General features: G+C 40.9%; 1 protein-coding gene across 1 annotated transcript in view; it reads left to right on the forward strand.

Annotated features, from left to right (window-relative positions):
• The first annotated feature begins 3815 nt into the window (after positions 1–3815).
• Positions 3816–27927, forward strand: part of TMEM255B (transmembrane protein 255B) — a 68887-nt gene continuing 44775 nt past the window's right edge. The window contains exons 1-3 of the mRNA XM_058018264.1: positions 3816–3873; positions 11047–11189; positions 15639–15701. Coding sequence (XP_057874247.1) covers positions 3816–3873; positions 11047–11189; positions 15639–15701 — 264 coding nt within the window. The remainder of the gene's footprint in view (positions 3874–11046; positions 11190–15638; positions 15702–27927) is intronic.

Genomic DNA, 27927 nt, shown 5'->3' on the forward strand with positions numbered 1-27927 from the left:
TTACTTCAGTTTTCAGAGATTTGTTGTCTTGATAAGGCTATGAGCTACAGCTCAAGAATGATCTCCAGTACATTATCCACACTTTTCGTTATCTAGCTTTGTTAACAAATAAATTACACAATGTCTTTTGGTATCATGTAGCAATTGTTTGCTTGATGTTTTGTTGGGGTGTTTTTGTAAGGGCCATGTACCTGTCCTCAGGAATATTCTCCTATGACTTTAAATATACCTGACATTTAACTTGACTTTTATCTTGCTCTTTTTGGTTTGCCTCTTGTTCCCACTGGGGTATCCCATGTCTTCACACAGCACACATGGAGCTCCTTGTCACACATGCTGTGGATGCTAAAAGTTTATAGAATTCAAAAACTGACTGCAAAAATTAGTAGGTGAAAAGTGTACTGAAGGCAATTAAAGAATTTAATTAAGTCCCTTTTAAAGAAGCCAGGCAGAGTCTTTTAAATCTTGTGTTAATAAAACACACCATGGATACTGACTGGCACCAGAAACAGCATTTTTGAAGAGAATTCCCCAGAAACTGTCTTTTAATAGCCATATTTTAGTCAAATATTCAGTGGCCATTTATCTCAACCTCAGGTCTACTTCTGTTGCTCCTTTCACTTCCTGCATGATTCCCTTATACTGCTCAGCTGAACTAATGCAATGTACTTCTCAAGGGACTGTACCACTAACCATGCCAATAAATACTATTTATATACTATGAACCAAGGAAATTTACTTATGCTGTTAGACTTAAAATTCAAATTTATTTTGAAAAAGAATTGTTTTGAATGTGGAGTGACCCTCACTGGAGATATTCAAGAACTGTTTGGATGAAATCCTGTGCAATGTGTTCTAAAATGATCCTGCTGGAGCAGGGGGGTTGGACCAGGTGATCCACTGTGGTCCCTTCCAACCTGTGATTCTATGAATATTGCCCAGTCATTTTGCATCACCTTTAAAGAAAGATGTGGCCCACAAAGAGTGTGATGACACAGAGGCTAGAGGGAAGCAAAGGGAATGTCTGTTAGCCTAGAAAACATGACCTGAAAAGAAAGATCAAACAGATTGATCATGTCCAAAATAAAGAAGAAAATACTTCAGGAACACACAGGATTGAAATCTCATGAGTGACCAACCTCATTTCCAAAGAATGCACTACCACAGAGTGATGACCTGTAGGAAAAAAGGCAAAAATCCTTCAAACCTGCAGTGTGCCACAATAAAGCAGGAGAGGAAATCAAGGACATGCTGGAGGCCTTCAGGCTTAGTGACAAATATGTCACAAACACACATACCCTGTACCTGATGGTCACCCATACTTGCAGCTGTCCTCTCCATGTTAAGATTTTTCCTCGAAAGGACCCCATTAATGTATAGACATCCAGACAGATTTGCTTCACTGCAATGCTTTTGCCTGAGGAATCACCTTACCAAACATCTTGGTAGTCTGACATGATCTAGCTTTGATGAACAATCATGTAGCTGACGTCATTTTTCACTTACCTCTAAGAATTTTCTCAGTCAAAGTAAGAGGGCATGGAGTTGCTTTCCTGTTCTTCAGCAGTGTCCAATAACAATGCTTCAACCCCAACTTCACTGATTTATCCAAAGTGTTGCTCAGGACTTTACAAGACAGATACCATTTTTTTCAACTTTTGGGTTGTGATTTTCCAGGACTTGCCACAAGAAACAGCCTAACTTATGCTAACATCTTTTAGATTATCTTGCTTACTTTATTCTCTCTGTAAATACTCTCACCTTAATTTGTTCTTTTCATTGAAAACTGAGGCAATGTATTTATTCAATATTTGGAACAGCCTTCATCTCATCCCTGACATTTATCCATCACATATCTTGATTCTTTGAATAATTTCTATTTGTGTAGTTGAAGAATTCTTTGCTATCTATTATCCTTTTCTTTGCAACATCTGGTTCAGCTAAATTTGTATCCATTTTTTTTTCTCTGATCCTGCAATTTCCAACCCAGCAAACTGTACTTCTATTTCCTGTAGGTCCACTCATTTTCAGGTAGTTACTTATCCACTAGCTCCACAATGACTCTTGATCTATTCCAACCTCTTTTATGGGATGTAAGTGGATATTCCATTTTGGATTTAAAGTAAGTCCATGATTCTTCCATGCTCAAATGCTAGGTCCATGCAGCCTCATCAATAATTTTTCATAGTTTCTTAATGTTTTCCCTCTGATATCCAAGACTGTAGGATATTTTTGTAGATCTGTTCTTGGCTCTTGAGAAATTTGCAGTAAATAATGTTAGTCATTCATCAAAGACTATTTTCTATGATCAAATTATTTTAAAGGATTTATAATATCTTTATATTTTACTGAAAAGAATTTTAGAACAGCTTCCCTTTAGGCTGTTGAGTCTGAACAGCGAATGCTGGTAAATGAAAGGTTTATTGCCCATCAGACCTGATAATAAATGCTGTGTATGGTCTTTGTTTTGCATCTGTCTAGGGAATTGAAGTCTTCCCCAACCTTGCTGTTATTTACTGTTGATGAAAACTTCTATTCATAGCCATTCCCAAACCCAAGAGTCTTTACCAGATTTTGGGACGTTTGTATCACTCTCATCCACTACCACTTTCAAACAAATTTATTTTCACCATTACCATCTCTGTTTTCTCAATCTATTACTTCATTAATTTCTATTAAAAACTAGTAATTAATAGTACAAATATTGCCTCTACCCTATTTTTTCTCCTTTCTTCTACCTCTTCAGGTTAGAGGATGCAAAGAGAAAAAAGTGGATTTGTGTTTGGCCTTAGCTCCTGGCTTACTTATCTTTATACACTACAGGAGTAGTACCCGAGAAAGCTGTCTCCTTTCATCTAACAGCTTGGGGAAATCTGCCAAAGACTGAAGAACTTAAATACATATGTGTACATATACATTTAGAAGTTGGAACAGAAGAAAAACAATAATGTTAAGTAGAGTTGTGCCTTTTGCAAGGGGGAGAACACAACATAAGCAAAGCACTTGGCAGCCTATCAAAAGCACTTTTCACCAAAAAAAAATTATGTTCTCTGCTATAGGGAAATCAGGCAAAAGGAACAGTGGACATCAAAACAGCACAATGCCTTTGGCTATTTCTTCTCAGTTGTTGCTAGACTCTTGCAGGCAGAAGTCACACAACCCTGCAGTAAGTAGCACTAGAAACAACACCTGGCAGTTCCTGGGCAAGATCCCGACAAGAGTCAGAATCTGAAGAAGGAATAAAAACTGAGGCAGTGAGGTTGAGAAATTGATAGACACCATGTAAGAAAAAGAACAACTCTGTTCTCTTGACTATTGACATCTCTTGACTATTGACATTTCCTGTCTTAGCCTACACCTGCCTTAACCCATGTCACTGAGATGCCAGCTTTAGTAATTTACTCAGTATTTTTGATGCTGTTGAATTTTATTTCTGATTTTTATACAGAAATACATTTTTTCAAGTGAAGAAGAAAGCTGAAAGGAAAGTTTGGGACAATTCTGATCTCTACCAGGTGTCAAGAAGAAATCCGGACGTGCCGCCAACGCTGAGACACGGGCAGGACATATAATGACTGAAGCAGCTGACGGCTGCACAAGCCTGGTCCGTGCTTCCCCCCGGAGCCGCGGTGAGCGGGGCTGGGTCGGGCCGGGCGCCCGGGTCCCCCCGCGGCGGCGGCAGCGCCGCTCGCTCCGCCCCGGCCCCGGCCCCAGCCCCAGCCCCAGCCCGGCCCCGCCGCGCCCCGCGGGGCGGACCCGCCGCGCCCCGGGCAGCGCCACCGCGGAGCCGAGCGCAGGGAGCGCCCCGGGAGAGGATGGTCCCGCCGCCCGGCCCCGCCGTGCCCGGCCCGCTGGCCGTGCTGGACCCCACAGGTGAGCCCCGGCGTGCGGCGCGGCTGGACGGCCGGGCTGCCCCGGGCTCGGCGCCGCTGCCCCGGCGCGGGACCGAAGGGACGGGACGGGACGGGGGCTGCGCCCGGGCTGAGCCCCGCAGAGCGGCGGTGCAGGGGAGCTCAGCCCGAGATCCCGCTCCGTGCGCGCTGCCGCTCATCCGCTCGTGTTTAAAAATACCGGCTCTTCTTCAGAGCTTTCAGTGCGCTGGGCGAATCCCTCTGCTGGAGGTTGAACGTTCGGAGGAATAGCTTGGTACGGGACGCGGACGGGAAATTAATGCGGGAGCCGTCGTGCTGGCCGCTGGAGCAGGCGGCGGTGCCCGCAGGTGTTGGGTTCGTGCCCGTCCTCCTGGTTCTCCTAATTGTATGGCTTGTGTTTACAGCGTACGTCCTGAAATGCAAACACATAGGCAAAAGAAAGGTCAAGTATTTCCTTATTCCAGCGGAATTTGTTAAAGTTTAGAAAATACAAAACTTACTGCTGGCAATTACTCTGTGTAACATTTGAAAGGATAAGCAGAGACTTTGCTATGCACTTAACAGCTAAGTGAAAAATGTACCAGATCTTAATTTTTGTCTTAAACTTGGAAGAAAAATTATGTTGGTGTTGAAAATATGGCCGTGGAAGAAGTGCTGTAACTTAAAAACATTTTCAGGTAGTCATGGGAAAAAGAAGAATCTGTATGCCAGCTTTAAACTAGTGATTAGCTGCTCATTAAATTATTTATTGGTGAAACAATTGCTGCCAGACAGTGAGGTCATAGTGATACTGCATGGTATCACTTACTATAGCCATACTACATAGTGTATCAGGGCTTGTGGGATTGCTTTTTCATTTTGTTCACTATGGATATTTTGTAGTAGAATTGTAAACTGTTTCCCATGGTCTTGACTATATAATGCACTTGTAGAAGCTTACTCAACAAATTAATAAAAAAGGTAAGAGATGAGCCTGATAAAAGCTTCTGTCTTGTGGCTTGAAATGAATGCTGTTGCATCTGGTTTAATTAGTTCAGCACTCTGGACAAGTCAAGCATTTAATCAGAAAAGGGAAAGTAATCACCAGCAGCAGGTGTGAGCATCTCTTTTAAGCATCTCAATCTGTCACATTTAATTTTGGGAGGCAATGTAGGATTAATTCAATTTCACTGGCATGAAACAGTTTTTAAAATACACAAAACTGTAGTTGAGAGAGAGATGGCACTGAAGTGAATGTTGCAGCAATTAAAAATTTATAATCTAACTCCAAAAATCTCCTCAAAATTTTCTTAATAGCAGCAAAACAGCGGATACATTTGGTACTAAGATTTGGCTGTGGTGAATTTCCACTTAAATTATCTTTTTCTGTGAGCTTAATGCCACTCTCTGAAATATGTCACAATTTTTAGTAGTATCCATTACCTAATAAAAATGCAGTATTTTTTTTTCCTGTTACAAAAGTTTCCTTCTTTTTCTCATGGTAAGATGCTAATAAACATTGGTCTGGGGCATTACTTGAAAGAAATGTTTCCATTTTGATCACCATAACTAGACCAAAGAAGCAGGTATGGAATTATATAGTGCCAATATTCAGCAAATGTGATTATAATCCCAGCTAACTGCTATGTCCTACAGCGACTTTTTTCCTCACCAAAAATTATGCCACACTTTTTAACTTTATGATGTCTGAAGATAGATTTTAAAAGAAGTAGTGAAGTTAGCAAGGTATAGTTTCTTTGGTGTAAATGTAGACTTTTTAAAGTTTAGTAGCAGATTGTATGGAGGTTTTCCAAGGTGGAGAGATGCTGTTTCATTCTATTCTTTCCTTCCCTTGGCCCCTGGACACATTCTGTGCCATGGGCATGTTTCATCATTAATTAATTCATTCCCCTCTTAAACTCACTCTTTGCTTTGTTCAAATCCAGACCCTCCTATTCATGATTAGACCCACCGCTTGGCAATCTCACACATACCCTCCCCACAAAACCATTTATTTTTCCGTTGTCTTCCTATAAATTTAATTTAATCCCCACCCATTGCAAACAGAGCATTGTAATACAATTTTGTTTTCTGGCAGAACAGGCAGAAGTTTTTCCTGAGTGCAGCAGAGTGTGGACACTTTTTCTTTTTGCTCTCTGGAGGGTGGTCTCAATTTCCCTCCTGACAGGCCTTTCTCTGTCCCAGGGATGCAGCAGTCCGGTGTCTCCCTGCCTTGTCCTGGTGGTGTTTTCTCATCTTCCACTGTGGAAGCAGTGCTCAAGCAGATACTTTTACCGATAGATGTTTAGTGAGCAAAGCAGAGAGTGTTTCTGTGACTGTTCCTTTTTGTGCACAGTTTAGGTCTGCACCAGGCAAAGCACAAGCCTGTCATGTGGAAGTTCTGTTACCTCTCTAATTTATCTGTAGTGCCTATTGCTGCAGTTAATACTGCAAAAATCTCAGTGCCCAAGGCTCAGTCAATACTTCACTGGCCAAAACTGCTGAAGAATATTGCCAATAGATGTTAATAACATATTCACACCCTCTATTGACCCCAACCTCAAGCTAATGCTAATAAGGATAGGAGAAGGTTTCTTGCTACAATCTTGGTTTTTGGTATGCTAAATATAAGAACTTAAAGTTATAATTAAATTGCATTAAGGTCCAGACTAGGAGCTTAATAATATTCATACCAATCATTGCTAAAGCAGTTGAAGGTAATAAATGTCAAAATTATTCTGAAAGTTACTTCAGTACTAAAAAATTGGAAAGCTAATAGCCTCCATTAACTGTTTCCTGCACTCCAGGAACACTGGTGTTGGGAGAAAATTCAGGCTACGAATATTGACTGCAATATTTCCTCTGCCCTTAATTTAACTGCTGTTCTTGTGTATGGCCAGTCTTCAGTCCAAGCCTTGCCACAGAGTGCCAGGGAAGAAGGCTGGGCCAGGCACGCTGCCTGAGCTGGAGACAGGGCTCCTGAGTCTGGCATGGGGCTTTGGCTGGCAGGTACATGACAAACAGACCCAAATAAACTGCATGGCAACTGCCACAAACAGCAGTAAACAAAGGCTTGAAACATCTTGGGACCCAACATGACTGAAATTGCAAAAGGAAGCCTTTTAAATGTGGGAACCCTTTGCAGCAGTAACTTCAGAAGATATTAAGCGGCTTTGCAAATATTGCATTGGCCTCCCAGTGTGCTGGTGGCTTATATGCATGTAAATATCCATACTTTGATGGAGCAAAGATTTTTATTGTTGTGACTGTTACTTTGGTTTTTTAAGATTTTCTAAGCTTTCTGATATTGACATTCTTGCAGTGAATTTTCTTACGCACTTTCTGTAAATAACTCATTGTTTTGCATTCTTTTATGGAGGAAGAGAGAGTTGATAGACTGTTGGTTTGACCAGTGTCATTGGAGAGGTGTTACTGTCACCCTTCAATCTGCTGTCTCTTTTAGAAAACTATAAATGTTAGAGTTAGAAAATAAACTTCTTTTTTTTCTTCACTTTGAGAACAGCAGTGTGAGCTTGGGTTCTTTCGTGTCCTATAGTGACATGTGACTAATAAAAATGAAACAGCCATGATAAAAAAAAATTTAGGCTGATTTCTACCCATCTTCTCTGAGCATGTGGAAGTCTTTGAGAATAAGAATAAGGCATGTGCCAGCCTCTTCTCCAGAAAGGGCCTTTCTGTGCTCCTGCACATAAGTCATCTCTCCTAAGGGTGGAGTTCATAGCTAATGATGTGGTTATTTATCAGAGTTTCCTAGACTATGAAAAAGGGGAGATACAATTGGATATTTGCCTCTATTTTGAGATGCAGGTGGTAAAAGATCAATAAATATGAGGGTTGAAGAGTATTGCATTCATAAATTTCTTCTGGCATGTGTAAATTTCAGTGTCAAAATGTAGTTCATACCAAAAAATGTCCCTACAAATAATGACATCTTTTTCTATTCTGTCTCACTAAATCCACATCAGATTTTTTTTCCAATTACAAATAAGAGCATGCTTTTCCTTAGACATTTTCCAGGAATTCAGGGCAATAAAACTCATGTATTTCATTATTCATAATCAGAACTCAGGAGGATGGGTTGGACCCATAGTTTATCTCCATCCAGTTTTATCAACCTTTGCTAGTACAGGTGCTACTATGAGAAAACTTGGCTCCTCAGGCACTTTTCAGTGGTTTCAAGAAGTCTTGGCTGAGGAGCATGTCCCCCACTGGCTTTGGGAAGGTTTGTGTTCCTATGTCCCTTTAGAGTATGTCTACATTGCAGCTGCAGGTTCATATCAGAGGATATGAGCCCACATAACCCAACCCACTTCCAGTCTGGCTGTCTTGACTATCATAAAAACATAGAAGAATTCAGGTAGGAAGGTACCCCAGCTGCAATTCCAGCCTCCTGCTCAAAGCTGGGTTAACTATGAAGTCAGGCCAGGTGCTTTTTCTGCTTGAATCCTGAAAACCTCCAAAGCTGGAGAGGGCACAAGTTATTTGGGCAACCTGTTCCAATATTTGACCATCCTAATGTTGATTTTTTTTCCTCCTTATACCCAGTCTGAAACACTTTTTTGTGTTTCAGTTTGTCTGCTGTTTTTTTCCTCCCGCTGTGCACCATGATGAAAAGTCTGAGTCTGTTCTCTTGACAACAACCCAAAGGAATTGGAGGACTGCAACTAGCCCTGCCAAAAGTCATCTCATCTTCAGTCTGAGCAAGCCCCATTCCCTCAGCCTCTTCTCATACAGAGAGAGCCAGCCCCTGACCTTCTTTGCAGTTCTCTGATGAATTCATTGCAGTTAATTTATGTATTTCCCTATACTGAGGGCCCAAAACTGAGTGCAATATTTTGTCATCTAAAAAGTTCTGAATAGATGGGTGTAGTTGCTCCTCTGATCCACTAATGATGCTCCTGTTTGTACAGGATTCTGTTGCCAGGGCACATGCTGGTTCATGATCAGCTCATCATCTACCAATACCCCCAGGTCCTTTCCTGCAGAGCTGCTTTGAAGCCCTGCAGTCCCTGACCTGCATCATTGCAATGCACTGTTCCTTCCTTTGCTCACAACTTGGCATCATGTTAAAAACCTTGCTAGAATTTAGGCAAAAGACATCCAATGCTCCTCAAGTCCAGTCTTTTTGCCATAGCTGGCGCCTGGGCTGGTCAGACATGACTTGGCTCTGGTAAATCCATCCTGACTGTTGCCAATCACCTTTTCCTTCTGTGCCCAGAAATGTTTGAGAAGACTTATTCCACCTTTTTGGTCCCAGCATCCCAGGAACCAAGGTGATGTTGGTTGGTTTATAATTCCCTGAATCTTCATTTTGGCCTTTTTAAAAACAGGTAGAGCATTTGCCTTTCTTCAGCTTTGGGGATTCTTTAATCTCCACGACTTTTCAATGATGGTAAGGTATGGCAAGGGCATTAAATATTATATACAATCTGGAAGATATGTTGAATGAATCATTTTAATCTGTAGAAATGACAGCTGATTTGGGGAGCTGCACATCTGAAATCTACATTTCCCTCTTGGCCATGTGAACCGTCTTCTCTGAAAGAACCGTCTTCAACTCGACACACTTGGTGAAAAACTGGTTGCTAACAAAGAACCTCTCTGCTTCCATGTGCCCAGTGACCCTCCATGGATTAACAGGGAATTGCCAGAGGAAGATAGCAGAGACACAGGCTGGAGGAGAGGTGTTGGGCAAGTCTTAGGAATTAATTTTTTATCATTACCAGGAAAACTTCGTACATGCAGGTGAAAGAGACTATTGTAACCTCAATAGATGGTATTTGTCTTTAGGAAAGTGGTTTGTATTTCATACTAAAAGACTGGAATAATTTTGACTCATTGTTCTACTGGAGAAATGTCAGCAAACACAACTTGTTATTATATATTCATTTTTTTCCTGACTGAAATTATTTGACTTGGTTTGCAAACATCACTAGTCTGGCTTTTGAACTATGAACATTAAACTGAGTTATGTGACTTTAAAATGGCCACAAAACTCAAGTGACTCATTGGCTTTCATTTTGTTTTTCCTGCATTTCCCTTGCTTTTGCTTCCAGCAGTGCCCCCAGAGCCTGACCCACACAATCCTGCCTTCCCCTTTCACCTCCTGCTACCTGCTGAGGGCTGCTGCCTGCAGGCTTCAGTGAACATCACAGTCGCTGCCTTCTCCTGAGGCTGGGCAGTCAGGCAGCTTCCTGAGAACACAGGGGAGAGAGACTGGCCCTGCTGTGGCCAGGCTGTGCTTTCTCAGGAGCTCCATCCTGCCCAGGTGCAGTGTAGGTACCATCGCATGGCCCAGTGCTACAGGGTGATCCTGCACACTCCACAGTGAGAACACCAAAAATGGGGACCACAGTTTGATCCACTTGGGTGTCTTTTGTTAGTTAGAGTCATGTATTAATGGCTTTTTTAGTCATACACAAGTCTGTGCTGTGGGCTGGGGCCCTGGTGTGAGTAACCTCTGGCTGCAGCTCAGATCTGCCTCTGGATAACCAGGTTAAGTGCCTTGGAGCAGGCTGCAAGCTGGAGGTGAGTGTGCTGGTTTTCACTTTGGGGTATCTGGACCCAAATCCCAGTGAGACTGAAAGGATTTCACTGAGCAGCCTCTGCTGGAATAGTCTCATGTATCATTACCTGATAAACTGTTACAGCTATGCTTCAAGGATACAGATTTCTTACCCCAGTAAACATGAAGAGCACATTCATTTTCATGATAGCATGCACACCGCCTGCTAATCTTGTTTAAAATATTAATTTTTAAGTTCAGGCCAGATAGAGTCAAATTGGCACTTCACACAGGTAAGAATTTAAGGCCTGCAGGATCTCACCAACGTGAGCAACAATTAAAAATGTTACTGAAGACAAGGCATAATTATCATTGTTATCATCATAATTATCATATAATTATCATCGTCACTGACTTCCAGTTCAGTTTAATAAAAACTCATCTCATGTCTGTACCCAATGCATGTGCATTAAGCTATACTCTAGCTAACTCTGCAGGTTTTAATTCCTTCTGTTGTCTGGCAGCAATTTTCCTTAGTGGGAGAACAACAGAGGATTATCTACAGAAAAGAGTAACAAAAGAAAATCTTTCAGAATTTTGTATTTGTTCTGCAAAGATTGCAATTAAAAGCTCTTTTTCTTTTTCCCTCTCCCCCCTCACTCCCTACAGGACAGTTTGCAAAAAGGAAGAAGACTTCCCTTTGGTTCACAGTCGCACTGCTGGTGGTGTCTGTTTTCATACTCACCATAGGTCTGGCAGCTACCACACGAACAGAAAATGTTACTGTGGGAGGCTACTACCCAGGCATTGTTGTAAGTAAAAACCCCATTTTAGAATATTAGCTACATCCAAATAAGTGATTGTCAGCTGTAAATGGGAAGCTCTGACTGATTGGAAAAAAAAAAACAAACCCATTAGTCCCATGTCATTTCACAGGAGAGAGATGCTGCTTTGTTTTGATCTAGTTCTACTGTGTTGTAAGGCAGGGGGGTAAACTATTTTTCTGAAGTGCCCCAAAGGGGAGGCTTTTAGGGAATGGAAGGAGTTCAAGACTGCACTGTGCTGGGCTCAGGGAACTGTGTGAAAACCTGTGCTAGACTCCCACTGGTCTCCATTAGAGGTGGGTGTCTGTGTGACTGGACAGTAGGCACGGGATAGATTTGAACAACCCTTTAGAAGTTTACTGCTTTGGTGGAAGGAAGAGCCACTCCACTCTTGTGTCTGTGTGCCAGGAATTCTGCTGTGTCCATGGCAGGGACAGGTGGAGGCTAATCCCTAACATCCTTTCTTGCAGGCTTGCTTCCAGTTCTCTCATACAAGATCCTGTTTCCAAAATTCTTAGTCTTGTTTCTGCCTTGGGAACAGACTGTTAAAAGCCTTCCTGCAGTGGGCACAAGGTTCACGCTCTGCCTGCTTTGCCCTGTGGTGCCTCTGTGACTTCTGGGGAGGAGTAACCCTGCCAGCCCCTTGCTGCTTCAACCCCCAAGGCCCTTTCTGATCTCAGGAGAAGGGATCAGTTATATCCCAAAGTGTGTAAATGCCTGGAGAAAAAAAAAATATACCTGGGCTGAGTTTTAAATACGAGGAGTGTGAGCAGCAAACAGAGAAGAGCTGGGTCAACTAAGGGGAGGTAGAGGTGAAGAAGGAAATTCACATGTTTACAGTAAGACACTACTTAGGTGTGTGTCTCCACTACTGCCAAAGTATGTTGTAAGGTACCATCATTTCTTGCTCTCTATGGAATGAAATGCCCAGGGAAGAGGGATATGGATCTTCTAATACTGTGCATACATTAATAATTTGTGAGTTAGAACTATTCCTCCTAAACAATTCCTCTTACATCTTAGTGTTATGTTGAGAGCAGGACTTTGAGAAAGATAATTTTAGGACAATGATCTATAAGGACTGGTGTTTTAAAAATAGAGCAAAAAGCAGTTCCAGGAATAAGTCCTCGACAGAAAGATTTTCTCTTTCATTAACCTAAAATAGAAAGATTAATACTGATAAAGCTCTCTTCTTCCAAAATTTGACATAAAATCTTTTGTAAGACCACATTATCTGCATTCATCCCTAGAAAGAAGTTTCATTTTTAAACTGCTGGTTTTAATAAGTAATAAACCCATGTGTACAAAACAGGTTATTTCAGCATTTAGTTTCTTGTAGGAATAATGCAATGTCTACTCACTCATCTGAAAAACATCACCTGCTAAAATATTGTTTGAAAATCTTGTTTTCAGTATTAAATAGAAAAGTAAGAATTTATTAGAATGCTTTGAAAACAAAACCTGTTATTAATAATTTTCCTTCGTAATTGCCAATGCAAATGCCATCAAGATATTAAATATCACAAACATTTAGCAAGAATTTAAAGTGCTGTGCAAATCTTACATGGTATCTTGCCAAAAGCCGGTCAGAGGTGTGTGACAGCACTGTTCTGTTTCTGCCTCACTGCCAGAAGTGACTGACCCCAGTGCAGCATTGGCAGAACGACTGTCACAGAATTGTAGAATGGTTTGGGATGGCAGGGACTTTAAAGGTTAACTCACCTCCTTTGCCATGCACAGGTACATCTTTCACTAGACCAGGTTCTCAAAGTCCAATGCAACCTGGCCTTGTACACTTCCAGGGATGGGGCACTCACAGCTTCTGTGGGCACCCTATTGCAGTCCCACCACCTTCACAGTAAGGAATTTCTTCCTAATATCTAATCTAAACCCATCTTCTTTCAGTTTGAAAGCATTTCCTCTTGTCTTATGTCTTCATGTTTTCTTGAAAGGCACCTCTAGGATTTGGAAGGCAGTAATTGGTTCTCCTCAGAGCCTTCTCCTCTCCAGGCTGAACAACCCAAACTCTCCCATCCTGCCCTCGTAGGAGAGGTGCTCCAGCCCTCTGATTGTCTTTGTGGCCCTGCTCTATCCTCACTCCTGCATGTCCATGTCCTTGCTATGCTGGGAGCCCCACTGAGGGCACACTCCAGGTGGGATCCCAGCAGAGCAGAGGGGCAGAATCCCCTCTCACCATCATCTCCTTCAGAATGACCTGAATATTCCTCAAAAAGTGCTTCTCTTCTCTGCTGACAGTAGAGGGAGCTTAGAAAACCAGCATAGCCCTGATCCCAGATTCTCAGATACCTAAACCGGGGGAGTGAATTTGTCACTACATATTTAACTGCTGGGCTCAGAGAAAAGCAAGAATATAAGGACAGACAGTGTTAATTTAAATTTAAAATGAAGTCTAGTTCTCATAGGCTTCAGTAGTAAAATATTAATTTCACAGCTGGTAGATGAGGTGAAGCCTCCACTGACCTTAGGTAAGCAATTTTGGTCTTAAAAACTATGCAGAATTAATTAACCCTGCCTTGAAGACACCTATGAAGATGAGTAACACTATCCACTGGTAGAGATTTACTTGTTTCTAGAAGTATTTACAGAACAGGTCTTCAGGGTTAGATCCATAATACATTTTGGCTTCTACCAAGTTCCCACTGGCTTCGTGAAGAGTTAAGTGCCTCAATTTCCCTGCATATGTGGTCACTTGTAATTTTTTTTGAATAAAAACTTTTTTCTAAATACATCTTTATAGTGCGAGGTATTACCACACTTATGCATCCAAAGTAATTGAACACAAAATATTTCTGTGTGAGATGAGTTAATATAGTATTACTCTTTGGAAGGTGTCTGCATTTAGTAGACTACTGCTTGAGCATCTGTTTGGACTGCATTTTTGGAATGATCTGCAAAGACAGAGTTGGAACTGCTTCAGCCTCATTTCCTTACAAATATTGTTTATGCTTAAATATTTAATGTCACTTCTCTGTGACTACTTACTGTATTATTTTGTTTGCTATTTCTGTACTCTTTCAACAGGGTCCCCTGCACCATACTGATCTGGACTCCCAGAGCTCCCAAACAGCCTGTTGTCTAAAAAGACAAAAAACTATCTCCTATGACCCTAAAACAATTTCAATAATGCTGTGGCTTTCATCATGATCTCTGTGATTCTTCTCCTTCTGATTTAATTGTTATTGTTCTGTGTTTGGTCATTCTCTTTGTTCGCATGGATATTACTCATTTTGTGTTCCCTGCATCAGCCATAAATGAGGCTTTATGGATTGTTCCTGTTGGAATGAAAAATGGGGCTTGGAACCAGATGTCATTTTGATGTAGTTATCTTAATTTGCAAAGTTGCTGTCCCCTGAACAGAGTGTCCTTGCTCGCTGTTCCAAGTGTCTCTACTATTTAGCTGTCAGCATGGGTGCACTTGCCCACTCCTTCAAAGTCTCTGCTCTCAGTCCTTGAGCCTCCCTTTCACATAAATTTCCCAGAGCACTCAAGAGCAAATCTCCTTTCTGTACAGTGGCTTTCCTGAGAGCGAGTGACGGATTCCTCTGGTGATACCGAGCGGGCAAAGTGCTTGCAGGGATTTGCTTTTTGCTGTGAGCAGCTGTGCGGAACTGCGAGGAATTTACGGGCATTGCCTAAGCCCTTGGCTGGGACATGTAGTCCTTAAAAACTTCATTTGTGCTTGGAGGAGAGGCTCTGAGCTCGGTTCAGAGGCCTCATTACAGAGTGGGGCTGGAACTGGGAATCCAAGGATTTTCTACTGCTCCAAACCTTCATGGGCCCATTGTAAGGAGGAGGCTTTTCCTACCACCCCAATGTTGAAGCAACACTGGAACATTAAGGCCAGCTTACTTCAGTGTCCCTTCCTCCCCTCTCTCTCCCTCCTGTGGCTGTACTGGTCCTTTTAGCATTGTAGCAAGGATTTTTTCTGGGTTGTGTGATAGTGTCTAATCATTAAAATCAAGCAGGTATAATTCTAAAGGTTTGAACTTTGGGGAACACATTAATTTTTTGAGAAAAACTGTCTGCAATTGCCTCAAGCTTTGCAATTTTCAAAAATTATGATGTGTGGACTAAATGTAAGTGGTTTTTTTTCTCCTACTTTACTTAGTTTTTTGCTTTACAGTGTGTAAAACTGTACATGACAATGGTAACAGTAGTCAGGTTATAGATGCATGTCTATACAGACTTCTGTTTCTGCATGACAAATTTTGCACTGAGCTATGAAAGACCTGCAGTCCTGGCCATTTCCCATTACATTGTCTGATTTATGTCCAACAGTAACTTCCACCTTTTCCCTTGACCACCCCATTTAGCCCATCTGTGGGGTGCATTAGCTCAGATATCACTGTGTGTGTTGGTATGTTGTCCAGATAAGCTGACCTCATGCATTTCTGTTGGTTTTGTTCTTTGCCTTAGCTTGGCTTTGGATCTTTCCTAGGGATTGTTGGCATCTACCTGGTAGAAAACAGAAGACAAATAGTAAGTAACATTAATTTTAATGTTTAATTACATTTTAATTTAATTTAATTTTTCTTTTTTTTTTGTATCAGATTGTATTAAATATGAAAAGCAGAGATTTCCAGTTGACTTAAAACTGCTTCAGCCTCAAAGTGTTAGTTATTTGTGTCACCACTTCTGAGAAGCTTTAGAGAAGCATGAATGGGCCAGTAAGTTCCTTTATACAAGGCAAAACAAAAGCAGTTTACTTTGTTGTGCTGAATTTACTTTCCTGCTGGTTCAGTGAGTTGAATTGACTGAGGGCAGAATCACTTAAGTGCCAGAGCTTGGCCAGGACCATCTAACTGGGAAAAAGATGGGAAGAGAGCAAAATAGCAGTTTGAGCAGCAACAAGTGACATGAACAGCTCCACCGTAGCAGATGATATCCTGTCCCAGAAGTTTGTCAGGAACACTTTCCTGAAACAATATTTGTTAAATAGAAGGAAAAAAATCCAGAGCTCTTGCTGTTAAGACTGCCTGGCTATGTCAGACAGGATCTGAGATGCTGTGTGATTTGTTTGTAAATTTAGCTTGGCTTCCCAAATACTTTGCTTTTATTTGTATGAGGAAGTCATAGAAAGTCTTTGGGGCATTTGGGTAAAGGAGGGTGTAAGAAGGAGGAAGGAATTTGTAGGAATTCTTAACAATTTACTTTCGCTCTTTGCAATAAGTAACAATCTTGGTTGAATAACAGCATGTCCAATGGGCACTTCACAGTAGACTGATTATAGCCAAGCGTCATGAAATATGATTCATTTCATAATGCAGAGCTTTCCGTGGTATAAATCAAGAGTGGTGTTAAGCTCAGAGGAGGAACTGATGGATTTAGCTTGCATTTTACTAATAAGTAACTACTTTACTGACAAATAGTCATAATATCACTCCTTCATAGTATATCACTCTTTTTTTGCATTACCTGTAAGTGTCAGTAGTGTATTTGCAAGAATTCCCTTGCTTTTAACTTCTGTTTCTAGCTGGGTTTCACAAAGAAATAAGATTTATAAAGCTGTGATATTTGTCTCTTCTTTTTCTGTTCTCTCTTCCATTTTTTGAACATGTTGTCCATGTTCCAAGCAAATTCGGGAGGGAGGTAGAAGCTTCAAAGGTGTGCAATTCCTTCAAGTTTCATGAAAATTCACAAGTGGGTAGAAGAGAGAATTGTGACTTAGTTCCTCCACAATGGTAAAGGCTGCAATGTCATCTCACCACTATTTAAAAGTAGAGAATCCAAATGGGACATGACCTGTGAGACAAAAATCCGCAGTAGGTCAGGTGTCACTGATTTTGCTACTAACAAAACAGCTTAATTAAGAACTAATGCTCCTGGTTTCTACATCAGAGACCAGGGTGAACAGCAGGTTCCAAGTTGCAGGCTCAGTGCTGGGCAGATGAAAATAGCTTTATCTTCCACAGCATTCATACTACCTTACTAACAGGCATAATATTTTAGGGTTGTTTGGTTTTTCACTTTTCTTCTAATCTGCCTTGTGGTTTTCTATGCTTCTGTCCTTAGCAAAAGTAAAATGTCTGAAAAGCCAAAAGGTGGCAAAGCAGCAGTTAAAGTATGTATTCCTTGACATGTTGTGTCATTTACACGGGGACTGTGGAGACATAAGTGTCCAGTATGCTTGGGATTAGTGCCTGTTTGCATTTCCCAGCATGGAACAAGGAAAACCACCTTCTGCTTATAACATTTACAGATTATTTGGCTGTTGGAAGATTGGGTTTCTGGGGAGTAGACTAAGAGAATACCTAGAAATTTTAATTATGCATCTTGCCTTGAGAACCATCCACAGTGGGTCTTTTAACGCTGTCTTTGCTGAGACTGAGCTGATGGTTTTAAAAGTTTTGGACATGACATTGAAAGAGTTTACAATGGAAGGCAGTAGCTACTCCTTGGGACATAACTGAGAATATGTGTTTGGAAGGGTTTAGGGCAGCTTTAACAAATTTGCAACCATCATTATAAAGATTGAAAGTAACACAGAAATGTAGAATAAATGTTGTACACCTATACTAAAAACTATATGCATTGCAGCAGGACAAAAGGGAGTGGAAAGGAAAAGAAATTGCTTACTCAGTTAATTCTATTTTAACTAGACTACCTTTGAGCAGTTACTGCAGTATAATTTGAATTTAACCCATGTAGCTCTGACAGTTATCTGGCCCCTGTAATGACTCAGTACTTCATTTTTTATTTGTTATTTCAATTGAAAATGAATGCAAAATCAGTTTCACTAGTGGAAAAAGTCTATTTTAAATTGACCATTCTACTTAAATCTATTTCTCCTTTTGTCTTGAAGTTCTATTTCACTGTGATCTGTCCATTTTAAGTCCAGGTTCTTTCATGGTTGATGAAATGCTAAATGCAACATAAAATATATAATGATTAGCAGAACCAATACAGCAAAATCCCAGCATTCAGTAACTGATGAGCGTGGAGTTTGAGAAAGAACAAAAGTACAGTTAGGCAGAGTGGACAATGGTCTATTCTTAAAACATAACATTAATAATGTTGCACTTCTTTGACCTCCTTCTTGGCATCCCAGAGCCCGCAGTGGGAGTTCAATGTGCTGACCAAGGTATAACCCTTAATTCAAAGGAACTGCTGCTTGAAGAAGCAGGCTCTGCCTCATTGACTAGCATGATTTCACTTCAGCTCTTAGCATTTGTGCTTGGCTCTGATATGCAAAGCTTGGCAGCAGCAGAACAAAATTTCCCTTTGACTGAAGATTTGCACTGATTTGGGATGCTTCTAACTGGCAAACAGAAGGCATTTCAAGCATAATGTGTCACTGTTCCTTTTTGTCTCTCTTGCAAAGCAGGTTATGGATTGAAGGGCAGTGCGTAGCTGGGCGTTGTTTCATTCCAAAGGCACACTTAGTCCAGCCAGATGAGTGAAAAACATGATACTGCCCAAATCAAATGGATTTGATTGTAAGACGTGAAGTGTTCTTGCTTGTTTGCTTGCTTGCCATCTCCTCACATTACAAAGTATTTCCAGTTAGGAAGTGAATGCTGAAATTACATACAGGAGTGGGGAAGGCTGGGTATGCAGGGGGCTCCTGGCAATAGAGTTGAGCTGAGAGCAGTGAGTAATGCTGAGGGAGAGCTCTTTCTCCTCAGAAAATATGTATTTTCTGAGGAGGTGGCACGAGCTTGCACCCAGAAATGAATCACTCCCTGAATGTGCAATGTCGATGTGACACCATGCAGTTTTAGCTAAGCCTATGCATAAACCGAGCAATGGCTCACAGCTTCCACTCACACTTCTCTCCACTGCCAGCCTCACCCAGCCATAGTGTTTGCAAGGCTGAAAATGAGCACCCTGAAGCTGTGGTGCCTTCAAGAGCAGCATCATAGCTGCCAGGGTTTGAATGTTTGCAGTATCACAGTGCTGCCTGCAAGAGCCCTCACTAGGCTGTGGGAGCTGCAATGAGAGCAGCACAGCTGTGGCAGAGAGCAGACAGGAAGGGCTTGGGAGGAGGTACAGGAGAAAAAAGGACACAGGGAGGATGGGGAGGGGTCATTGGAGCAGGAGTGACCCGTCATGAGATAGTGAGTAATCACAAATCTTGGTAATTAGGGTGGAAGCAGCTGTGTGAAGCAGGTCTGACACCCAAAGTCATCCACTGCTGAGGCTTCCTCATGTTTTCTTCATGCTAAAACATTTAATTTTCTTACTGACATGTCTAGGATATACTCACATATAAATCTAGTGCTCAGCCTGGTCCTTGACTTGTTCAGAGAAATGGAGGCAAAGCTTCCAACAAAGCAGAATTTGAAAACATGAGGAAGGTACAAACATGGAGCTCTGCACGCAGACAGAAAAGGCAAAGCTATTTATTCAGGCTTCTCAAGGGATGCTAACTTTAGGTGCCTTAATATGCTTGCTTCCCAACAAGAGTTAGATTTTGAATGAAGTGTTGAAAAGACGCTATAGCTGAAGTTGGAGAAACAAAGCAATAATTTTCTCTTCTGATTTCAGTTGATAGACTTCCCTTACAGTGCAAGCATCCCTGTCCTGCATTGACATTGTGTGAGGTAGGATTTTAGTATAATCTCTGATTATTTCTTAACCCCGGACTTTACCTCTGTTTCAGAATAGAGGATTTTTTTAAGCAGGTACATGTGTGAGCCAACCTTCAGAAGAGGCAAACCTCTTTCACTTTTTTTCAAAACCGATATATCTTAGAAATTATGCCCATCAGAAAATGCCCACTGGGCATTTTATGTAAAGGTGATGGTTATTAATATATACACCCCCCAAAAATACTGCTACATATACACCTAATTAGCTCTCTTCAAACATGTTCTGTTTCATTTGCTGTTTGCAAATCAAACATTCTGAAGAATTGAGCTTTAGTGCAGATTTTGATCAAAGATACTAATTACTGATTGATTTCATATCACTTATTAGGCTAATTAAAGCAGCTTGTTTTAATAAAGAAAGAAATTCTGAAATTCTGCAGATCCCCTGAGGTTATCTTTGATGTTCCTTTGCAAATAAATGGAAGAAGCCTTTCCTATTGCAGAGGAAATGCAGAACATGTAAAGGTAACCTTTGTAACTACCAAGGTATTATTTCTCTCCTGGTTTAGGAGTTTCTGGCAAAGTTAACAGCACTTCTTTCTTTCAGTGTTGATTTTCTGTATGCTGATATTTCACACAGTTCTGAGAAAAACAATTAATGCTGAGGTAAAAACTTTAAGAATGGAAGATATTAGTAATTATCCTTCTCTCGTTTAGCATCTTTGAAATTATTGAAATGGAAAAGATCTACTGATGCCTTTTCAGGCATAAATGTGTGCTAGGTTTTGTGGTGTGATCTAACTGCTCATTTCAGAAACAAACAAGATTTATATAAAGATAATCAGAATAGGTTGACACACTTGAATGAGCTTGAGTGGCTCCTCTTTATGAATCTGCATTTTTTCAAAATATAACAGCATCTTATTAGCTGATAACTTCAAGTAGCTTATTCTTTGAGAATGTCTTCCTGCTCTCATGACTAGCTCTTCAAGACTGTGATGAGGTGCTCTTCAGAGGCATCTTGTTCTCTCCTTAGGTTCTGGAAGAGACCTTGAAGGGTGGTTTACACTACATTCTGGAGTTGTAGTTAGCTAAAGTGTGGTAAGAAAAATCCTGTGTTAAGTGACAATTATATTTCTCTTCTATAATATTGAGTATATTGCAGAAGATATCATACTAGAATTCTGTGTTATTTCTAGTTAAGAGCAGACCAGCCTAAGTGTAGATGGCCCATAAGCACGGTGAAGTCTTGGGTATTAGCTGCCTTATTGTGCAGGAATCAGCATTGAGGCCCCTTTTAACCCTTTTTAGAAGGGATTTGGAATGTGGTCTATCCACGGTAGGTCTGGGAAATCTGTGTTATTCCCTGTAATGCAGGAAAATATTCCCCAAAAACAGGAGTAGAAGTGAGATGAATAACTGGAAATGTTTTGAAGGTCAAGTTATTTCAGCTGTAGAGGAGGAGGGTAGGTGATATATTGGTGGGTATGAAAGCACCTTCCAAAAGGAAGACAAGTAAAATTAAAAGAAGAAAGTTCTGTAGGCAAGTAAAATGTAAAGAAGTGGAAAAGTTGTTTCTAATAGTCTAATATTATGAGAGATATTTTTCTATTATTAGTGTTATATAGTCCATGAATAAAGACCAAGTAAAATACTTTGGATTTCGTTATGCAGTTCTTTGACCTTGTGCACTTAATGTGAGGATTTCCAATTTATAATAAATGTAAATACCCACTGACACAAAGAGCTCTTTTATCTTCCTTCCTTTGCTCCTTCCTCTATCTTGCTGACTCCTTCTGCTCCTCTGCCCTGCCCTGGCTATAAATACTCTGCACTGGTTAAGTGAGTAAAAAGGTTCACAGCCAAGTGAGCATCAGACACAGCACAAGTTCACTGGTGGGGCTGCATGGGTAAGGGTGGAGAGGAATCTGTGGAAGGAGGGAACAAGACTTGTCCCTTTTGCCAGGAATAATCTGTTATATCAACTCACTGTGGTGTGAAACCATCATCTAAGTGTTGTCAGTGAGTGAAATGCCTGAAGATAGATAGCATAAATTTCCCAACAGTGTTGGAGAATTTTGAAGCATCAAAAATAGATGCTTTCACTGTGCAATTTATGAAAGGAGGTGTGGGAAGTGTTTCAGCTCTTCCCTGATCTAGTTCCTTATGGATTGGCATTTCATATTACATGTCTACATGTGTATGCTTTCAGATTTTACCAGCACAGATTCATCAGCTAGACATGCAAATATTTATTATATGTAAATATTTTAATATAGAAATCTAGTATGAAATTATAACCATGTAATACCTAACCTGTAATATATGCTCACACATGTACATTTATGAATTTACAGCTGACATGTCCTGGAAAATACCTATAATAATGACAAAGGGGTTTATGCCACTGTGCCACTGACATTATGTCTTTATTTTGCAAAGTGCTTTTTACACTCTTCATAGATGTGTGTGCCAGGTGGTTTCAGCTGTAATGGGAAGCACAGTCAGGTCTGTAGCAATCTTTGTGCTCCATCATCAGGGCTGTGTCTGACACAGCTAGAGATGACACCAAGTACCTCCACCTGCAGCCCAGCACTGTAGTTCTTCCCTCCCACACAGCCCTCTGCTGGTCCACGGGTTGTACCAGTCTCAGGTCTTACCCACCTCAGGTTTCTCACCTCACTGGCAGACAGAAGTGGAATGTTGGTTACAAAAGGAGAAATTTTGAAAGAGATTCTTTGGTTTCTATTTGGAGAGCTTCCTTGGCAACAGGAATTACTTTAGTTTGCTTCTGGAAGCTTAAATTCAATAGAAACAGAAAGATGCATACCTGTATGAATGAAAATGTCTCTCCACCACCAGAGCTTATTTCCAATACTGAAATCTTTAAAGGCTGTCACCATTCTTTAGAGTCAGAGACTCAAGCCACAAAGTCAGTTTAAGTTCTCTATCTTATTAAATAGCAGTCTTTTGGGATGTGGTTCCTTTCAGATCTTGCTTGGGAACAGCACACAGGATTAAGTGCATAATAGAGCACTTCTTAACTGCCAGTTTGTTTTCTTGTGCTGTTTATGTAATGAAAGCATTTCTGTCACACAGCTGAAAACAAAAGTAAACCTGATGACCCATGAAATGAGTTTGTGGAACAATGAAGATGTCAATTACTCTTCCTAGCAGGCAGGAGCATGGGCTAGAAAGTGTCAGTAAGGAATCTAATTTCTGGTGTGTGCATGGTGAAGAAGGTGAGGTGGGCTGTGCCCTGTGGAAAGGACAGGCAGTTTCTGAACCTCTTGTGGAAGAATTAGCACAAATTAAATAGCCAACATCCCTGATGGACAGATACAATCTTCCAGACCCTGCAGGTAGAATTTCACCACCAAAAAACCTTGTAATTCATGCATTTCTTTAAAGAGGATGTGTGTATGTAATTACTGTTCAGGGAAAGAGGATTTGTCAAAACAGAGACTTTGGTGTAAAAACAGTTCTTGCTGCTCAAACAGTCAGCTCTGACAGTCTCAATCTGTGTAAATTCCACCATTTTTTATCAGGAAGCATAAACTTTTATGACACATGGTATGCTATATATTTTTGGGTTATTGTTCTCATACCACCCAGAACAGCTGTTTAAGTGATGAAATGACCTTGTTCCAGCTTAAGCAATAAAAGAGCATCCATAAAAAGAAATATGTGATGAATTCCTATAATGTCAGCACTGTTAATCAGTGAATCTAAATTTGTTTCACTTTTGTTCCCTTTCCTTTAATGCTGTGTTTAGCTTTTTCTTTTAGAGTAAATTTGATGTCCCCAAGTGTGTAATAATTTTTAACTGTTCTTATCTAAGTGCTTTTGTTGATATTTGCCAAGAGGAATTCTTACCAGTTCGAAGTGCCTACTGGACTAAGTCTTGATTAAACTGGTTCCAAAACCATTAGCCTTTCTCTAGCTGTGAATCAAGGTGATTTTTTTTTCTCTTTTCTGTGTAAGGGTGGCCAGAGAGTGGCACTATCTGGAAAAGCTCACTAGACTGAACTGCCCTGAGGAGCCCCAGTGCTGCCCTACATAACAATAGGAGTCTGAAACAGAGGAAAGGGGGCTGATCGCACACCTGATTTAATGGGATGGGAGAAAAGTAGAGCAGCTATTAAAAAAAATATCTCTAAAAGGAATGAAAACACAGGAGCAGAGCAGATGAAGTGCATCTCCTTGAAATAAGAAGTTCAGCCAGTAGGGGGGTTGGATCAGTTCAGACTTGGGACAAAATACAGCAGTGTTGTTTGAATGAGTTGAGTAAAGCTGAGATGTGCTGCTGCTAGAAGGAAATCAGGAACTGCAGTAATGGTTACCAGGATGATCTAATAAAGCTAACCCTGCACCTGGAAAAAAAAATCCTTTTTTTTTTTTTTTTTTGTTTCCTTCTGTTTCTTCTGTTAGAAAATGCAAAGCAAGTTCAGTTCTGTTTCATTTTTTTGAAAATTGTTTTAATAATATCTGTTGGACTCCAGTGAAGTATCAGATTCTACCAAAATCCCAGGAGACTTGATAGTGCATCATCAGTGGTGGCATTTTTAACTGAATCAAGACAAGCATTTTACTCATCAGTGAATGAATTATCTTGAATTTAATATGTGTTCATTTACACATAAATCATATTCATTCTCTGATTGCAATGTAATGGTGACTCCAGTTTCAAATTCTTAAGTGCACAGAAGCTTCTTGATATGGGTTTTTATTCTGTAGATTGGTCATTCTAGTAAAGATTTGCTTTGCTAAAACAATTTGAAATAATTTCCTAGCTATTTTAAGTCTGGTTTTGTAGCTGATATTAGATTATGAGAGAAGAAAGAATGTATTAATCAGGTAACCTTTCCCAGTAATTTTGTTTCATATTTCATAATGGCTATTGATTTAATTCCTGCCAATCTTTCATTGCTTGAAGACAAAAATATATGAAAATTTGTCTTTATTTCATATAATGTTTTTCACAGAAACTGTGTCTTCATGTGTTCTTCAAGTTAGAAAAAAAAGACAAGATGAATTATAGAAAGAGCAAAGCAAATGCCTTGGCATAAGTTAAGGATTAATGCTCAAGACAACATTTCTAGAGGGTGAAAACAACAGAGAGACCTAGATCAGGGAACTATTAGAACTAGCATACAAGCTTTTATTTGGACAGTACAATGTTAGGGCAAAAAGTTTCCATGCTACTTTTCTAGAGATAGTTTTGAACTATGGGCTTTCATGCCCTAAAGGGAAATAGCAAGCAAAGCTGGCTGGGTGAGCCCTCCTGCCCTGGGTGAGCCCTCCTGCCATGGGTGAGCCCTCCTGTCATGGGTGAGCCATCCTGCCATGGGTGAGCCCTCCTGCCCTGGGTGAGCCCTCCTGCCCTGGGTGATCCCTCCCTCCATGGGGTGAGCCCTCCTGCCATGGGTGAGCCCTCCTGCCATGGGTGATCCCTCCCTCCATGGGGTGAGCCCTCCTGCCCTGGGTGATTGCTCCTGCCATGGGTGAGCCCTCCTGCCCTGGGTGAGCCCTCCTGCCATGGGACCCAGCACAGCCATCACACAACCCCAGGTCTGTGTGAGTGTGCTCAGATGCTCCATTCCCCTATCTGCATAACAAGCTGCCACAGTAAGTGGTACAAGAAAAGTTCCCAGCAACTTGAGCAGTCTGTTCATCTGATCAGTAAAGTAGTCCCTGTCTTAAAGATGTCTGTGTGTGCCTTTAGGAGCTGGAGTAAGCAGGCTAAGGACCTGTTCTCCCTTTTGTCACAGACATATTTTATGGAAAATCCTTTCGTTAGGATCTTTTCTCCTGAGAAGCTGAGAAGCTTCAGCTTCTCCACGCTTTGCTGCTTTGGAATGTGATTTGGAGAATTGTTTACCCAGCATGTGAAGCTGTTTTTACTTGATGACCAATGACAACCACCTATGTCGAGGCTGTGAGCAGTCACAAGATTTTATTATCATTCCTTTCCTTTCTATTCCTTGCTAGCCTTCTGATTAAATCCTTTCTTCTATGCTTTTAGTATAGTTTAGTTGAGGCAGAGTGGAAATTTTCCTAGGTAGAAATCCATTTTGATTTAAGTAGAATGTACATATTTGAGTTAAGTCTGTAGCTTGCTGTGTAGTCTGACTGCCTGTTCTCTTGAAGGGCCTGTGCTTGGAGGGACTGCTTCAGCCAAAGACAAGAGATAAGGAGGGAGAGGAGGGGCAGACAGAGCAGGGCAACCGGACCCAGGAGTTCCTTCTGAAGAATTAGTAGCAAGTGTCACCGAAATCAGTAGAATGAATATGTATGAACCTATTGTGAAATTGCATGCATATGTATTTGAGAGGGAGATAAAAAGAGATCTAGAGTTCCCAAAGGTACACATGTCATTTCAAGAGAACGATTCCCACGTGCCTCCAGCGCTGTAATAAATATACCGGCTTTACAACTTTCACAAAAGTTGCAGAGTTTTGTTTATCTCCGCAAAACACAGTATATAATTTTATTTTAATATAATATATATAATAATAAATCAGTCTACTGAAACATGGAGTCAAGATTTTCATCTCTTCCCTCGTCCTGGGACCCCTGCGAACACCACCACATTTGGTGACTCTGAGTGAGGAACATTTTCCTACACCCTTTCTTTTCTTACTCAGCTGTGCTGCATAAACCTGCTTGGGCTGGGGGAGAGCCAGGACTGCTCAGTCACCCTGCTGCACATTTCCCATCCTTGGATGGGAGTCTTCTGCAGTCCCTTGCCATTGTGTGTAGCCTAAATCATGAACTATCTACAAAAGCTGAGCAGCAGTACCACTGGAAGAGAAAAAGAGGAAAACAATGTGCCTACTTTTTTACATGCCTATGTCTGATAAAAATTAACTGTGACTACCTAAGGTATAACAAAAGATATTGCAAATCCTGCCTTTCACAATTTTCCCCTTCAGGATGTGGGGAAAGGAAAAAAAAAGATACATTTTCCAAACGAAAATGCCACTTTAATTTTGAAAGTGGATTTTGATCTTGTTTTTTCTTTTTGGCATAATAATTTATACTTCTCATGTGGTTTCTGTATTCTTTTCTCTTTTTTTATCTAATTAATTCGACCTTTTTATGCATGTGAGGTTGCTTAAATGTCTCACGGGACTTTTCTCCTGCCTGTGTTACACCAACTGGCCTTTTCATAATGCTATTTTTACTAATTATACCTGACACGATACTGGGAAACAGCAGACTTCTTCACAGGTAGTAAAACAAAAGTCTCCTTGACCACCAACAACAAAATAACCCCAGTCCTTATGATTTATTCATTACAGCTAAAACCTAGCTTTTACTTTGATAATCCCTAGGACTGTAAATTACATGGAACAGGTGAAACAATCTATTAGTTGCTGTCAGCACTTCTGCCCCTTCCCTTCTGTCATGGCTACATGGTGTCACCTTCTCATTTGCACTGAATCTAGTGCTCATCTCTCTCTGCAGTCTTCTGATTTAATTCATTTGAGGGAATCAGTAGTTTCTGCCTGTGGAGTGAATTTCACTGGCTTTCTGTGTGTTTGGGTGGGCACAGGAGCTGGGATGAAGGGATGCAGCCCTTTGGGACAGAGAGCAGGAGAAAGGGCTGGACAGCAGAGAACCAAAGGATTGAGGAAGAAGATGCCCTTTGAGTTGGCAGTGAGCAAGCAATCACACAGGCTCAAGTCTGGGCCCTGAGGTGCTATTTACAACAGAGAGAGGGAAGGAAATCTGAATTGAAGATCTTTGGTTTTGCTGATAATATTGAACAATATGACTGGACTTGCTGAATTCAACAGTGATAATACTGTGAAAAGGCCATAGGTTTCTAATTTAGTCACTTGATCTAACGATGAGACTTAATCTAAACATATGACAACACAATCATAGAATCACAGGATGGGTTAGGTTGGGAAGGACCTTGAAAAGATCACCTAGTTCCAGCCCCCCTGCCATGGACAGGCATACCTTCTGCTAGGCCAAGTTGCTCAAACCCCATCCAGCCTGGCCTTGGACAGTTCCAGGAATGTGACATCCACAGGTTTTCTGGGCAACCTATTCCAGTGCCTCACCACCTTCACAGTAAGCAATTTCTTCCTAATACCCAATCTAAATTTTCCCTTTTTCAGTTTGAAGCCATTCCCCCTTGTCCTCTTACTACATGGCCCATA

The sequence above is a fragment of the Melospiza georgiana genome, chromosome 2, assembly GCF_028018845.1.
Source record: "Melospiza georgiana isolate bMelGeo1 chromosome 2, bMelGeo1.pri, whole genome shotgun sequence".
Classification (NCBI taxonomy): Eukaryota; Metazoa; Chordata; class Aves; order Passeriformes; family Passerellidae; genus Melospiza; species Melospiza georgiana.